General features: G+C 34.2%; 1 protein-coding gene and 1 long non-coding RNA gene across 2 annotated transcripts; both read right to left on the minus strand.

Moving 5' to 3' along the window:
- Window positions 1-744: 744 nt before the first annotated feature.
- On the minus strand, window positions 745-12,172 carry LOC125061187 (U1 small nuclear ribonucleoprotein 70 kDa). Its single transcript, XM_047666427.1, has 9 exons — window positions 11,799-12,172; window positions 11,113-11,295; window positions 10,858-10,920; window positions 10,223-10,304; window positions 7,148-7,249; window positions 5,830-5,982; window positions 5,561-5,663; window positions 2,286-2,461; window positions 745-1,467 (listed from the first exon to the last, which is right to left on the minus strand). Exons 1-9 carry the CDS (start codon window positions 11,940-11,942, stop codon window positions 1,361-1,363), a joined length of 1,113 nt encoding a protein of 370 aa, XP_047522383.1. The 5' UTR covers window positions 11,943-12,172; the 3' UTR covers window positions 745-1,360.
- Window positions 12,173-12,788: 616 nt separating this feature from the next.
- LOC125061188 lies at window positions 12,789-14,304 on the minus strand. Its single transcript, XR_007119002.1, has 3 exons — window positions 14,016-14,304; window positions 13,624-13,661; window positions 12,789-13,019 (listed from the first exon to the last, which is right to left on the minus strand). It is a non-coding gene; the product is annotated as an uncharacterized LOC125061188 (long non-coding RNA).
- Window positions 14,305-17,008: the final 2,704 nt, after the last annotated feature.

Below are 17,008 nucleotides of genomic sequence, written 5' to 3' on the forward strand. Positions count from 1 at the left end.
TTTGTTGTTTCCCCAAGGGATTCAGTACGGAATAAGTTCAATGAATTAATAAATATTATGACACTATCTGGTCAATATTGTCTTGAAGTCTTTTTGTATGTACAATAAAATATCTTAAAACAAACGGTAACTTTCACTAGTATAATACTAGAACGAGAACTAATTTAAGCGTACAACCAACCAGAACATAAATCACTTCTTATATGGAAATTGTATTTGTTTTAACAAGAAACTCCCAAGCGAAATTAGAGAATTATTACTTAATAAATTCAAAACTCTTGTTGCCCGCTCTACGCCCTCGACTTGCGAGCAGGTAGTAAATGTAAATTTAGAATCAATTTAACATATTTTCTGTTGACGTTCATAAGTGTACTTGTTTACCTATATGAATAATCTTATTAAAAAAAAATCTTTTTATTACATGTTCTTAATCAGAGCTCTAGACGTTCCTTATAATACAAATCTATCTTAAATTTATATTTTATTATGGCATTACTTTTTTACCGATTTTATGAAGGGTTTTCTAATTTTCATTTCAGAATGCTTCCAGCATACAAGTTAGGTATTAATATAAAATTGTAGATAATCATTTTCAGTTTAATTTACCACCTTCCTTCCAACTAGAGAATAGACAAAATCAGGTGTTTTTCAAATTAAATCATCATTTCGGTTACGGTTATTGTTCCGGTTGTTAGTAACCGATTATTTAAAGCTGAGGGTTAATTAGAATAAAATGTACAAAAAAACACTTAAAATTTTCCATTTATTATATTACAATCATTGTATTGCTTGAGGTTTATTATTAGTTCATTTGACTGGAAGTACAAGGGTTTACTTTAAATTCATAAAACTTTACCATACACACAAAATTATTCAATACAATTGTATGAATTTTCATTGTATGGTTTTCTAAAAACCAAGTTAAATTTAAAAACAATTTGAACACAGCAAGTTAAGGTAAGCGCCATCTAGTGACGCGAAACATAAATTAGAAAAAATTCTCTCTAAGGATAAAGATAGGAATTGTAAAGTGAACAGTATTGCTGTGTAGTCTCCTAAGCACGACAATCTAAGCGAAACGTAATTAAAAAGTCATCAAAAGCCTGTATTCTAGAACAATCAAGCTTAAATCTTGTGATCGAAAGCCATCAAACCATTTTCTCCATAAAGTTTGACAGTGAAGACAAGATTTTGATTTGATTATTTATTTATATATTAATATCCATCCGGGGAGAGGTCAGTGACCTTGTTCAAGGTACATTGACCAATCCCTAATATCTCTTGTGGACCAGGTGCATTGTATGTTTGATGACTTTTACCGTGATAGTGACCTTAGGAAAAAGAGGTTTGTGTAATTAGCCTAATAATAATCGTCTCCGTTGGCATCTTCAGGATTATATTTATTCTCGTCTTCAGGCTCCTGCTTGATCTGCATGTCCAGAGGTGGCAGCGAGAACTCTGGATAATCTGAAATATTAAATTTTTATATTAAATAAAAAAAAAATCATATATCCTTGACACCTTGTACCATAGAAGTGTTTAATAAGTATTGATAATGCTATAAATTCTCCTTGGAAAAAAATACTGTCAGGCATAGTCAATCGAGCCAATGTCTTGGACATTAGATATAGTAATTAAAAAAAACCAGTTGTCTTGTTTTAAAGAAAGCAACTGTTTATTTATAGCAAAAGAAATAGAGATTTCTATAGAAAGCGTCCATTATACTATACACAACTATAATGATCAACAAAACAGATGGAATCCGAAGCCAACCCTTATAAATATCTAATATATAAAATTCTCGTGTCGCGGCGCGCGAAAAACTCCTCCGAAACGGCTTGACCGATTCTCATGAAATTTTGTGTGCACATTGGGTATGTCTGAGAATCGGACAACATCTATTTATCATCCCCCTAAATGTTAAGGGTAGTCCAGTCCACCCCTAATATTTTTTTTTATTTTTAGAAATTTTTTATCAACCCCTATTTTTATTATAAATGACTAGCAAACTCGGCGAACTCCGTTTCGCCACCAGATGGCTTCGTTTTATGTAACATTTCGTTTGGTGATCCCGCTTTTCTGTTGAAATTTTTCCTGAATTTTCTTTGCTATAAACCTCACAGAGCCCGAGACCTTTCCAACGAATGCAAAACCGTGGAAATCGGTTAGTGCGTTCTGGAGTTATAGCGTCAGGAAGGAAAACCCGACTTATTTTTATATAGTAGATATACATGGCAAAACGACGTTTGCCAGGTCAACTAGTTATTATATAAAAAGTCTCTTACCATCCTGAGGCTCCTCCTTGATCTTAATATCCTCCGGCTTGACTTTCGTCTCCTTCCTGTCCCTGTCTCTCCTTCTCCTCCTGTCCTTATCTTTATCCTTGTCCTTGTCTTTGTCTTTGTCCCGGTCGCGGCGTTCGCGACGCCGTTCGGAACGAGAGCGAGAACGGCGACGGCGTCTGGAAATCATTCATTTAAATAAAATTCAAATATATATACAATTTTGAATGTAATGTATATAATCAATGTATAAAGGATACCAAGAATGTGTGCAAATTTCGTAAAGTTTCAACAACACAGTCCAAATTTCCTCAAAATCGGGTTCTACTATTATATTTTTATATTATTCAAATACTAATTGTGATAATTTTCCAAAAAAATACAAGTTACTAGTAAAACACAATGATATCAGATTTTAAAAGCTTTAGGGTATTGAAAATGAGAGTAAACCACAAAATATCCTATTCCTTGTTTCATTTTATACAAATAAATAAAAATACAATCAAATTTATTTAATTAGGTATCTGGAATTGATTAGGTACAGTTGATTATATAATTAATAGTAAAAAAATTATACCACTTGATTATATAAGTATTACTTATATATTATCTAGTTAAAAGAAAAACGCTTTTTACCGGATTAAAGTTATGTATTATTATAAATTTACAACTATTTGACATAATTTTAAATTTATCCGACGTTTCGCGTGCTTTACAGCGTGCGTGGTCACGGTGACTGAAGACAAAAGATGTTGAATGTCAAAAAGTATCACAGCTGCAGAGAAAGTTGCATTATCTGTATTTATTTCCCCGGAGTTGGTATCGACTAAAAGATGGAGGGTTTTGGCAAAAATGGCTCACGGTGTCCTCTATTTTCGCGGATTGTTTTTCTTTTTGAGATTTTAATTTGGATATTATTGGATCCCAGGTGTTTGACAATTTTAGGCCGTCTTCTCTATTGAAATTGGGGTGTTTTTTGATTTCAATGGCTTCGCGTACCAATCTTGGGAAGAATCTTTTCTCTTTCGCAAGTATTTTCGGTTGGTCAAAGCGTATGTAGTGATTAGGCCTATCTAGTATGTGTTCACAGACTGCTGATTTTGTGTGTCGTCTATGTCTTATGTCTGCAATGTGTTCTTTGAGTCTGCTGGACATATTGCGTTTAGTTTGCCCTATGTAAGACAGGCCACAGTCGCAATCCAGTTTGTATATACCTGCATCTTGCAATGGGGTGTTACTTTTGATTGGTCTTAGGAATTGCTGAATCTTCTTGTGCGGCTTGAAAATTGTATGAATAGAAGCTCGTTTTAGGATCCGGCTAATTCTATCTGTAACTCCCTTTACATATGGCAAGTAGGCTGGCTGGCGGGGAACTGTTTGTGTCTTGTTTTTGTTTTTGTGATGTAGCCGGGGGATGCGCAGCTTGTTTCGGTGTAGCACCTGTTTGACATGCTGTAGTTCCTCCTCGAGGTGGGCATCATCACAAAGACGTTGGGCTCTCTGAAACAAACATTTACCGACAGAAAGCAGTTGTGAAGGGTGGTGGTGGGATTCACCATTGAGGTACCTATCTGTGTGGGTTGCCTTCCTGTGTATTGTGTGACCTAGTGTGCCATCTGCTTTGCGTATAATTAAAATGTCTAAAAAGGGCAGACAGTTGTTGTTTTCTTGTTCAACAGTAAATTTAATGTTCTTGTGTATTGAATTTAAATGTGCTAGAAATGCAGATATTTTGTCATTGGGGAGTACTACAAATGTGTCATCGACATATCTCTTGTACAGTCGAGGTTTAACCGGGGTATTGGCCAAAGCTCTCTCCTCAAAGTCCTCCATGAAGATGTCAGCGACTATAGGTGACACTGGAGAACCCATGGCTACTCCATCAACCTGCACATAGAACTCATCTTTCCACATTAAGTATCCTGATGTGAGACAGTGTTTTACAATATCTACATAATCTGGTGACATGTTCTGTTCCCTAAGTCTTTTTGCAATGATATCTAGGCAGTCATTTAGTGGTAAGTTTGTAAATAGTGACTCAATGTCAAAACTCACCATGGTTTCTTTGTGGAGTAATTTGAGATCTCTCAATGTTTCCACAAAATGGTAAGAGTCCTTAACATGAGCACTAGTGTGCCCCCTGAGAGGGGATAATATTGACACTAAGTGTTTAGCTAATTTGTATGTGGGTGAGTCGATATGACTGACTATGGGTCTTAAAGGATTGTTGTGTTTGTGTATTTTTGGCAATCCATACATTTTTGGAGGTTTTACGCAGGCTGTTGTTAAAGATTTGACGTCTAATGACAGTGTTTCAGAATATTTAGTAAGGAGGCTAGATGTTTGTTTTATTACCTTGTTTGTGGGATCTTTATCGACTTTTTTGTAGGTATTGACATCGTTTAAGAGGAGAGCCATCTTGCTTTCGTATTCCGACGTATCCATAACAACGGTTGCATTCCCTTTGTCAGCTCGGAGTACTACCAAATCTTCGTTCGCCTTTAGCTCCGCGAGAGCCTTTGTTTCAGCGAAGGTGAGGTTTCTTTTTGGCGGTTTGCTTGCTCGCAGTATGCACGAGATATCTTGCAATATGTCCAGCAGACTCAAAGAACACATTGCAGACATAAGACATAGACGACACACAAAATCAGCAGTCTGTGAACACATACTAGATAGGCCTAATCACTACATACGCTTTGACCAACCGAAAATACTTGCGAAAGAGAAAAGATTCTTCCCAAGATTGGTACGCGAAGCCATTGAAATCAAAAAACACCCCAATTTCAATAGAGAAGACGGCCTAAAATTGTCAAACACCTGGGATCCAATAATATCCAAATTAAAATCTCAAAAAGAAAAACAATCCGCGAAAATAGAGGACACCGTGAGCCATTTTTGCCAAAACCCTCCATCTTTTAGTCGATACCAACTCCGGGGAAATAAATACAGATAATGCAACTTTCTCTGCAGCTGTGATACTTTTTGACATTCAACATCTTTTGTCTTCAGTCACCGTGACCACGCACGCTGTAAAGCACGCGAAACGTCGGATAAATTTAAAATTATGTCAAATAGTTGTAAATTTATAATAATACATAACTTTAATCCGGTAAAAAGCGTTTTTCTTTTAATGTTATGAGTTATGTTAATCAAAGACAATACTATATTATCTAGTTTATATATATAAAACTCTATTCTTGACATCGGAAATACTTCAGTGGGCAGCTGGTTCCACATAGTGGACTCAAATTAAGTTAAAGCAGTATTAGCGTACTAACCTCTCAGCCGGTGGTTCTTCCTCTCTCTTTTCTCTTTCCCGTCGTCGAGTACGAGACGTAGATCTTCGACGAGAACGAGATCTTGTTCTACGACGGACAGGACCTGAAATTGTATATTTTTTATTAAATTATTGTATTATTAGGTTTTTTGGCTAAAACTCTCTCTCTTATTTATGGAGTGGTAGAGTAAGTTTGTGGAGTATATCTGACATTTAGTAATTTAATACAACATATATTTTTTCCTAATGAAATACGAGACAATTACTCACGTTCCCGCTCTCTATTGACCCGCTCGTCTCTCTCCCTGTCTCTGTCGCGCTGTTCCAGTCGGTATCTCTCCCTCTCTCTCTCGTTGTCCTCCCTTCCCGAGTGCTTTATATTCACGTCATTGCCACCGCGTCTTGTTCCGCCAAGTCCCCCACCTAAAAACATTATTCACAATCTCTATATATATAAAATTCTCGTGTCACAATGTTCGTTCCCATACGCCTTCGAAACGGCTCTATTCATATGATTTTTTTATGCATATTTAGTAAGTCTGAGAATCGGCTACTATCTAAATTAAGACCCCTAAGTGATAAGGGGCGTCCACGCAAAAATATTTTTTTTGATACAGCATACAAAAATACATACAACCCTTAATTTTTACTCCTCTACAATCAACCCCTATTTTTTATTTGTTAATTAAAATCTTATGACTTGAACTCTGAGGTCAATATAGAGAAAAATTCACAGAAAAACCTAACAAGTTTTCATTCCAGAAAACTGAACAGTCTCTGGGGGTAGATAGCAAAATGTTCCATGTTGGTATGTACTAAAAAGGTAGGCTAAATAATCACATTAAGGAGAAACGAAGTTTGCGGGGGCAGCTAGTAATTACATAATTAATTTACCATATTTATCTTCTTAATTAAAATAATGTTATTTGGCATACAACTGCAGGAAAAAAGTCTTAGAACAATGTATAAAGGTTACAGCTGATGTGCGATTCATTAAACATGGATTCAGGAACTAAATTAAAGATTTAGTTCGATTAAACTACCAAAAACATATCGTACTAATATATATTTGACAACAAACATGCTGGTCCTGCTCCATAGGACAATCATAGAGCCTGGACAAAATCAAATTGGTAGCTAATTTTTTGCTTAACATATTTTGTTATTTTTTTTAAATTTATAACGCTACAAATGTAATTATTTCATTTTATCTCACACACTGTTTTGTTGTGTTTTTTTTTATAACTCTTTTAAGTTAATATTCTACGGTTTCGATATTTGTAAATATGTGAGGAACATGTATACTAACTTTTTTAGTATAGTAGTTTATTCTAAGAGATTGTCTTCACATATAATTATTTAACAAATGTAACAAAATATTGTAAACCTATTTTAAAAGAGTAAGTGTGGAGTTTCTTGTCCATTTTTCTCCACACGAAACCTACCTTTTGGAAGGGGCCACTAGTATTTTTTTTGACGTTCAAAAGTGCCAATTTAGGTGGTCTAATTGAAATAAATGATTTGACTTTGACAAAAGGTTAATATATACTTGTAGGTTTAGTACAGTTGATTCTCTTATCCAACTTACCAAGTCTTCTCGGAAGCCATCCTTTAACGGTACGAGCTCTCTCCACATCCACAAGAACCCGTTTTCCATCTATCTTCTTTCCGTCCGCGTGTTTGTAGGCCGCTGTAAGGTAATAACTGTTAGTGAATGAAAAAAAGCTGGTTTTATTACGAAATGTAGCAAGCTATTCGGACAATTCGCTATTAATCACAGTAATTGTTGGTATTTAAATCATTTTTAAGTTTTTGATAATTGTATATGTTTGGGGGCGTCCATAAATTACGTGAGGTGTTTTTTTTTAATTTTCTGTAGCTCCCCCCCCCTGGTGAGATGTCGTGAGATTTTATTCAACCCCCTCCCCCATACCCCAATCTCACGTGAGATTTTTCAAAATGTGGGTTTCTAAAGTAAACTGTTGGATTGTTATTGTAAAAAGAAAAAAAAAATGCATCGTGCTTTTATTTTCGACTAAAACAAAATAAGTGAAATGTTGAACGTTTAGGTATGGAGTTAGCGGGAAGTTGCAGAGATGGCCTTTAGGGTCAACCGTTTTCCTAATTTTTTTTTCAAACAGAAAAAAATGCGTGATATTAAATGAGATTTGACTCGACCCCCTCCCCCCCTTAAACACCTCACGTAATATATGGACGCCCCCTTTAGAAGAAATAGTTTATTATGATTTTAAAATTCGATATTTATAAGTGACCTCACTGATATTATATAATTTGGTAACGTGTTCCAACTTGTAAGACTTGTATTCTCACACTGCAGAAGGATTGTTCGATTACGTATTCGATCAATCACAATGCAGTGTGATGTTTTAACACAATTGTGATTCGTATCGGATTGTGTGATTAGCTACTGCTATATTTCGTAATATTCCTACGTCTCTCTTGCGTGCCTCTTAATAATGGATTTAACTAAATACTGAGAGGATCAGGGTCTAAGGGTCTAAAGGCACAAAGGAATATTTTTTGCAATTTTCTGTGTATATTATCTATATCGCTGTAATATGTGTTAACAAAAGAGGCACACAAAAGAGATTGTGCGTATGAAACTGCTATACACAACAAAACCGAACCTAGATTGGCCGATTTGACAAAAGATTTATATGAAGTAGATAATTACAAGTTTTTTTTAGAAACTATCAAATCGGCCATCCTAGTTTGGTGGTCAGCTGAAAAAGAAAAAAAATACAATAAAATCGCAACAGACATACCTACCGACCAAGCCGTATCGAAAATACCTACCTTAATTTTTTTTACGAATACCCACATTTACATTTTACTTACTTTAATATTAAAAATTCCGTTCGCGGCGTGTGAACCATTACCTGGTGCGCATACTACTTACGTTTCCATTGCGCTTTTAATTAAATGAATTTAATAATATTTAATAAAAACCCATACTTAGCCTTTCAGTGTTCATTATTCCCAATTTGCTGATTGGCGTAAGTTATGTTCGGAAAATTAACCAATGTTGACATACCAACTTTTAAAGTTTGATAAAATAAGGCAAGGTTTCACGACGACTTTGAACTTACTACAGAAAACATTTAAATACCCCTACATTTTTAAATTTGGAATCATTAATCTTACCGTACCTACGGGGTCCGATATTGAACTACCCTCATTTTGAAAAACATTATTTGTGAATTATATCTTGTAGAATAACGATAGACGAATCGTGTTTTAATCTTACCGTGCCTATTGAAATCAAATTGCCTTAACACTTGTTAAAAACTACCCTCACACACCTTCATAGAATATTGTATCAAGATATGTCAGGTAATTGCCACCTATGTTGCTAATATATAATTCCTACTTAATTGATGGTTGACATTATAAGGATAAATTATTAATTTCTTAGTTAATATACGTTGTATGTTGGCGTCTTACCACATACAAACCTAATAACTGGGCCGGAATCGAGTAGCATTGGTCAAAACGGCTGGGTCTGTGGTGCGAATAGAGAAAACGACTCATTAATCATGTCATCATACAGCCCAAAGCTGTAGTACCATCTTGGAATTGATCTCTACTCGCTTTTCTATGTGAATATTAACTCTAGTATTTATAAAGAAATCTACCAACATGCAATTACTTGTTGTTGTATATAGCACTCGGGCAAAAAGTGTCCTATTTTGAAACCAAAGAAGATTGTATATTGGCCTAATAGTTATTTAAAATATTTATTTCAATATCACATTTTACGTTTTTAAGTACAAACATATTTATGAATGACTTAGATACAAAAACTTCCAAATAACCAAAGATAAGTTTAAGAATTAAAGAAATTTAAATACATTTAATTAATTAATTGTTAGAATGTTGATTAAAATGATTATGGATTGTTTGGTATAGTTTTGTATGGATGTTTAAATTCAGTTATACTATGTGCGATGTAGCATGGTGCGCTTTCGGCTGTACCACATTCGTAGTATATTAAATCATTAATAACTGCATTAACTTAACCCAGCCAAAATGTTCTAGTCTACAAATAAAATAAATTGAAAGAAAAATTAAGCAACTGTCACCTGCACCACACTACAGCACATAGTATAGGCATTTTATGATATGTAAATTGGAAGCAATATGGTGGTGGTATAATTGGTAAGGCCAAAACTAGAATATTTTATATCAATGGTAAATAATGTTGCACAAGTGTGGGTTTAATATTCTTAAGATAATCTCTCACAATAACAATTCCAAGAAGGATTCCAGCAGATTTTGCGAAATAAGTTAAATATTGTTTAAAGATGTAGATACTTTTTGACTGTGTTATATTCTTTAAAAGGTAGCAAAAGGTGCTATACAAACAATATTTCATAACTCTTAATACATCTTCCCACCATTTATTTTCTTTGAAATCATCCCACTATTAAGTTTTGAATTAGTAAAAATATTATGTAACAAACACTGAATATTAAGAATACATAAAGTCTATTGTCATATCAATTTAAAAAATACATGGTTCAAAAGAGTATAAATTCAGCTGGACAAATTTTCCGAGTATTTTCTTAAGATATCTTTTTTTTGCTTAACGGCACAGTTAAAAAGCATCAACTGTATAAGAAATATAAATTAAAAAACTCACAGTGCATGTCACGTTCATGTTCATACTCGATGAAGGCATAACCACGTGGCTTACCATCTTCTTTATTGAATACAAGGCTGATCTGAAAATTTAAAAATAAATTTGTACTTATTTATCTAAGCCACTGATAGAAAAAAACCCTTAATATAGTTAAAATAGATATAATTGAGATACCAAGGGCAAGAACCAGTCTGTAGCACAGATCCCTGTTATCAAAGACGTTGCGTTGCGCCTACTGAATGCTGTCTCCGACACTATCGACATATTTATATGTTCACAGTACCAATAATGTGTATTTTATGTGTTTAATATTATACATGTACTTTATTATTTAATGTTTCTCGACATTATCATATTGGCATAGTCTGTAAGGATAATGTATGTCAACTCAGCTTTTGATTGTGGACTGGGTTTTAGGTGAGTGGTAACCATACCATCTCAAGCTTTAGACAAGTTTCTGGCTGAGCCGCTTAATCCCTATAACTATAAAATATCCAAAGAAAACTTATTATTAGATGCATTAGATAAACACTAGCTGGTTAAAAACAGGTGTTGAATGACACACTTTGCTATGTATTAACCCTGTATGTTATTTGATTGTGTTGCTTACTTAACAATTAAAACTAGTTATATACCTTTTTAATTGGCCCATAACCTTCAAACTCTCTCCTAAGTTTTGATTCTGATGTGTCATAGTTCTGAAAAAGAAAGTTGATGATTACAAAATTAAATACATTTTTATTTAAAAAATACAGAACAAATAAACAGCTTCACCATATTTAAGTTAAAATTATCTTTTGTACAAGTTAGCCTTTCAACACAGAATCTTCTCAGAAGTAGTTTTTGTTATTGCATTTCTTAGAAGCCAAAATAAATGTATGTAATCTTACAACTCTAGCCACAAACAGGGTCTTGAAAGGATCACCAGTGGCCTTAGTATTGATACTGGGGTCCCACAATGCTATCTCCTGCTCCAATTTATAAGCTGTCTGCTCTGCTCTTTCACGACGACGTCTTTCGATGCGCTCCTCACGTGTCTCAACACGAGTTGGTGGAGGGGTTTCCGATGGGTTCTAAAAGGTAACATTAAAGGTATTTTTTTTTAAATGAACTTGATAAAAGATGTACCTAACCTAAGTCTGGTGCACATCTATTTTAACTATTTCTTTTTTATGAGTTGACAAAAATCAGGGAAAGAATTTCAGTCAAACAGTCACACATTTTTAACATATAGAACATAATTTATTATTGTTCATAATATTCTTAACGAACATAGTGATAACATTATTTAAAAATTGATAAATAAAAAACGAAACTAAACTATTTACTTGACTATGACATAGCGCCAAATCGCACCTTTGAAATTTGAATTTTAGTTCTTACCCATGGAGTTGTTAAGTCATGAACAGTTCATGATGAAAAGCTGTTTGTTGTATGAAATACCATGTTCATACAAACATTACAGTATTTGTTAGTCTAAAATGAGCCCATAAAAGTTTATAACACACTGTGTGTTAATAACAAAGATTTGATGACTTATTATTCTTGTATATTAACAGAAAGTTTGGAAACTAACCTCAAATACATTAAGAAAAGCGCCGACTCCATCGTAACCTTTCTGTTTTTTTTCGTGTGGTAATTTTGCGGCTGGCGGCAAGTATGGGATGGGATCCCTTGCCGCAAATAGCGCGAGTAAATTTGGTGGTAAAAACTGCGTCATTCTGCCTCCATGCGATGAATTGAATACATTAACACGGTCACGTATTACTTATTAATCAGCAGAACTTAGTAGCAAAATCATTGAAATTTTTAATTATAAATTGTTTATCTGTCTACACTTTATTACACTAATGAATTAACGCGTAGCACGACTAAGACCAAATAAAAACAAGAGCAATCACAGGAAGCTTGGAGGTTCTTCCTCAGCCATTTTGTTTTAGATTATAGCGTCGCCCGTCGCAGCACGAAAATTAAAATGTAATGTCAATTGCCAAATTCCAATCATAGATCGTAGTTCTTGACTTTTTCCAAAACAAGACTAAAAATCTAAAATTTATATTATTAGGTAAGCTGTTAATGTTTGAATATTCTGGCTCCAATATTTTTTGCAATATTTCTATATCACTTAAAAATCGTATATCAAAATCATCATAATTCTAAACCGGCATACGAATTAACAAAAAGGTTAGTAAGGAATACAAAATATTGTCATTTTTAATTAATCTCAGTCATCGTAAAATAGATACAACAATTCCTACAATCGTAACAATAACAACAATAATGGTAAGAGTCACAATAATTGCACAAAAATGTCTTGCTAAACAGCTATTTTCCCCGTGAATCGGGCCTCGCACTCTAAACGCATTCATGAATGCTGGTCCTTGGGGCTTTGAAAAACTTTTGTCCATATTACTTTCGACCACCGACTTTCACAATGTATGTTATGTCTGGAATTTAAAAATTATTAAGAATGTTTATTATAATTGATAGACATTATTTAAAAAATAAGACTATAACCTTTTCTTTTAACTTCAAAAAGAATACCTATTGTGTAAAGTACTTTCAAGTAAGAATATGAATAAAATAGGAATTGAAATGATAGAAGAAAACAAAAACCTTTTATTTTATATTTAATGCAATTGACTCAAAAATTTCGCTAAAAGAATTACAAATGCTAATATGGAACCACTCAGGCCAAGAAAGACGAGCCACCAAACACCGTTTTTAAGAAAAAAATTTGATTTTCTTCTGACTCGATATTTATAGGAAGTTGTAGCTTGTTGACTTTCTTTTGGGGCTATAAAGTTTAAAACATAGTTAATTTAAATAGGAATGTAAGTAGCGAATTACCTACACAACGGCACGATTTTAGTATATCCTGTCTTTTTATTTTTTTCGTTGGAGTTACATTATTATATGACGGCAAGTTAAAGTTCTCAAGTAGTTTCGGCATCATTACTTATCATAATGTATAGTTCAAAACTAGGACAGATTATGCGTGTTAAGTTCGCACAGTAGAAAAAAAAACTAAAACCAAAAACTAACTATCTGTCTGTAACTTTTTGTAAGAAAGTTCTTTATCATGACCATCCACCATGAGAGGAAATGGAGGTATTTCCTCTCACTATTCACGAGGAGACGAAAGCACGAGAGTGTGGACGGTGTGCTCGTGTCGCTTCGCCGTCTCTCCGCTTTTTGTTGGTTTTTGGGGTGTGAGTCAAAGACGTGAAGGGACACAAGAGGGCGAGGCGAGATCATAAACCACACTCTAGCGCTTGATCACTTTGTTCTTAACTACTGAACTGTAAAGCAGGCTTCACACTCTCGGTTAAGCCTCGGTTTATTTTACCACTCATGCAGCCTAGTCTGCAGCCGGCATAAGAATCAGAAATTTTACTTACAGAAATTAATCATATTTGTTGTATTTTCTTCAGGAACACTAAAAAATATTTTTTTTATTATTAAAAACATATGACCTAGAACTTTTACTCCTTCGGTTCATGACCAAAGTTAGATTTTTTTCTAAAAATATCCCTGCAAGGCTTGTCTATGGTCAAAAAATAACTGTTATATATATATTTCTTTTATCAGCGGGAAGTTTTGATTACAGATTATCATGGTTAATTATTAATTTTCAGCAACGTTGTTGATACATTTTGTCTCCTGCGTTTAATGAATGTTTTCAGTCATGAGGATTTCTTAATAGGTTTTAAGTCCCGTAATATTTAACGACTTACATATACCGTATATGCCACTGCCAATATATAATCTATCTTTATACACACATACTTACTGGACAGGACTCAATTTTATTTCGCATTCTTTCATTAGATTAACAATCGTCGACCCATAATATTAAAATACCCTTTGACACGTGACAGCGATATTTTGGTAGGTACGATGTCAATTTTTATTCTTCTATGAAGTGCCAAAGAGGTAAACTCTTGCCGTAGACACTTGCCAACTGATTGGCTGTTACAAAAGACAATTAAAGTAAATAGATAAACATTACTAAGGAAAAGCCGTAACTCTCGTGGTAATTACAAATTTTGACGATGGATGTCAGAAGCTGTATCAAAATAGCAAATTTTTACTTAATAATTTAAAATGTGTGAATAACCGCCGTGAGATGTCGCTTAAAAAATCTTTCCTACGGCCAAGTGCGTAGGCGAGGTTGCCAATCTTTGAATAACGACTACAACATGCAAGTGCGGCAACGCCGCAAATGTACAAGACGCGACACTATAAAAATAAGAAAAGACTGAAATATTTAAAAGTAAAAGAGGGACCCCAAAAATAAACCCAACAATGAGGGAAATGGTCTACGTTCAGAAATGAACCAAATGAAGAGGCTGATGATGACGATTTATTTTGTAAAGATGTGACAGAAGTTTTAATGATTGACTCTTGATTTATACTAAGGATTTCTGCTTATTTGTGGCGCCATTATAGCTAGAACTTTCGGTAGATTTTTTTATGAACATTACTAGTGTATTACTTTGACTGTGTTTTCTAATACACATTAAAACCTCCTCGGTTAGTTTCCAGAAAGCCGCTTGAGAGGAACACTCTCTAGACTCGTCTATCATTTTTCCACGCTTGTAGCATATTCGTCCCACTGGGAGAAAAGACTAGAATAACAATGCATAAAACGATGACTTCACAGTTACCTCTTTGTATCGGTCAAGCAGCGTATTGTATATCTTATCTATGTATGTAGGTACTTTAGAAGCTGATAAGTGGTTTCAAGTTTACAAAGAATGTCTTAGGTGGTACTTGCTTTCGAGGAATAATACAGCGTGATACATTATCAACTGAAGAAAGAAAGAAGAAATTTGTCTTATAAATTAATTTTAGTAATCGACCATTGAGAGTTTTATTTAATAAATACACAATAAATAAGTGTACAGCCGGGGATTGAACTTACGACCTCAGGGATGAGAGTCGCCACTAGGCCAACACTGATCTTAAATTATGAGCATATAATTACAGTACACCAATCCATTTGCAAAACACCACTCGACACCTTGCTAGTAGAGGATTTTCTCATAGGCAACCGTACCATCAGCGACTTAGAAATTTATTATGTTGTCACTACGATCGGAGATCTCTAGCCGTTGTTTCGTATACAAATTATTAAACGGTTAAATACAGAACAGAAACTTTTACTGGACGTAAAGGTTGTCGTTACCATGGTTCAAAATCAGCAGGATTTTCAAAATTCCGTCTGCAAAAACCAACCTAGGAATTCAGGCACCTCTCATCGAATTCTTCGCGAATATAACAGAATAAACACTACTTATACAGAGCTTGGCATATTTGGTAGTGGGCTGATCAAAAAGCATTGTTAAGAGCTATTATTATTATTTTTTATTAACCTTAAAACATTTACACGCATATCTTGCAAGACTTCTTTACATACACTCTTAATTTTTACTATTATTATAATAACATTATTTTTCTTTTTTGCGTCTTTGCGCAATCTAGCTGCCGTGGTCTCTGGTAGAATGACCAGCGCTGTGGAACAGTCTGCTCATCAGCATAATCCTGAGCCGGTTACAACCACAACGCACACACATTACATACTTAAAATGTACCTTATTCCTATATTTTGTTTTTTTTTTATTATTATTATTTTGTGTGTTCTATGTGTGTGTTTCGTAAGTCATAAATGTTATGTCTATGCCTATATGATACCTAGTCTGCATTATTAAGCGAATAAAATAAGTAAATTTATTTTATTTAATATAAGTATTATATTTATATTTAAGCGAATATATATTTTTAAATAAATAATTGCTAGTAGAAACTAAAATTGGAAGTGTAATATTTTTACTATATATTATAGTTTGTAAAATTTATGTTAATGTCACGTATACAATAGATAACTTCTAACATATACTGCATTATATATTATATGGTGTGGTTATAAGTAAATAAAACAAACGTTGGTTGTATTGTATATGAAATATAGACATACAAATTTGAATTATGAAACCCTTTCAAGAGGGTAAAAAATAGTTTTTTTATATTATAGGTGGGCAAACGACCCTACGTGACGCCCAAAATAGGCAGTCATCGCAGCACACGGACACCCATTTTTAGTGGGTGTGTTGCCGGCCTTTGAGGGAGGAGTACACTCTTTAAATAGTTGGAGGTCGTATCTCTCAGGGAAGACCCCCACCAGGTCCACATAGTTGCTCGTTGGAGAGGTGTCGGGCAAATAGATACCCAGAAGCCAAAGCGCAGTGTAATCTGATATATATAATTCTCGTGTCACAATGTTCGTTCCCATACTTCTCCGAAACGGCTCGACCGATTCTTATGAAATTTTATATTCATATTCAGTAAGTCTGAGAATCGGCTTCTATCTAACCCCTAAGTGATACGGGGTGTCCACCCCAAACATTTTTTAATTTTTTTCTGATACAGCATACAAAAATACATACAACCCTTAATTGACACCCCTCTACGATCAACCTCTATTTTTCGGGGAGCCGGATTTTGAGGGAGGAGTACACTCTTTCAATAGTTGGAGGTCGTATCTCTGAAGGAAGATTCCGCCGGGAGTCGATTCCACAGTTGGCTTGTGAAGCGGACTGTGGAAGACTTCCAGTCATCAAGGCGACAACTACGACCTAGTCTGGGAAACACATGTTATGTTTAAACAAACATGAGTTACGTGACCTTAGATTAGTTAAGTTACGTATATATATTTTAGTTAATATTTAGAAGCGCATACCAATACATTTTAAAACGTCATTTAAGTAATAAATGTGCACAAAA

Source organism: Pieris napi, chromosome 23 (assembly GCF_905475465.1).
Source record: "Pieris napi chromosome 23, ilPieNapi1.2, whole genome shotgun sequence".
Taxonomy (NCBI): domain Eukaryota; kingdom Metazoa; phylum Arthropoda; class Insecta; order Lepidoptera; family Pieridae; genus Pieris; species Pieris napi.

Bases quoted from the DNA above. Each gene is read 5' to 3' on its own strand.
- LOC125061187 (XM_047666427.1), bottom strand. From the start codon at position 11,942: ATGACGCAGTTTTTACCACCAAATTTACTCGCGCTATTTGCGGCAAGG. The intron at 10,305-10,857 runs GTATATAACTAG...TTAAATTTTCAG, and splicing joins GTTATGGGCCAATTAAAAAG to ATCAGCCTTGTATTCAATAA. The intron at 2,462-5,560 runs GTTAGTACGCTA...AATGATTTCCAG, and splicing joins GAAGAACCACCGGCTGAGAG to ACGCCGTCGCCGTTCTCGCT.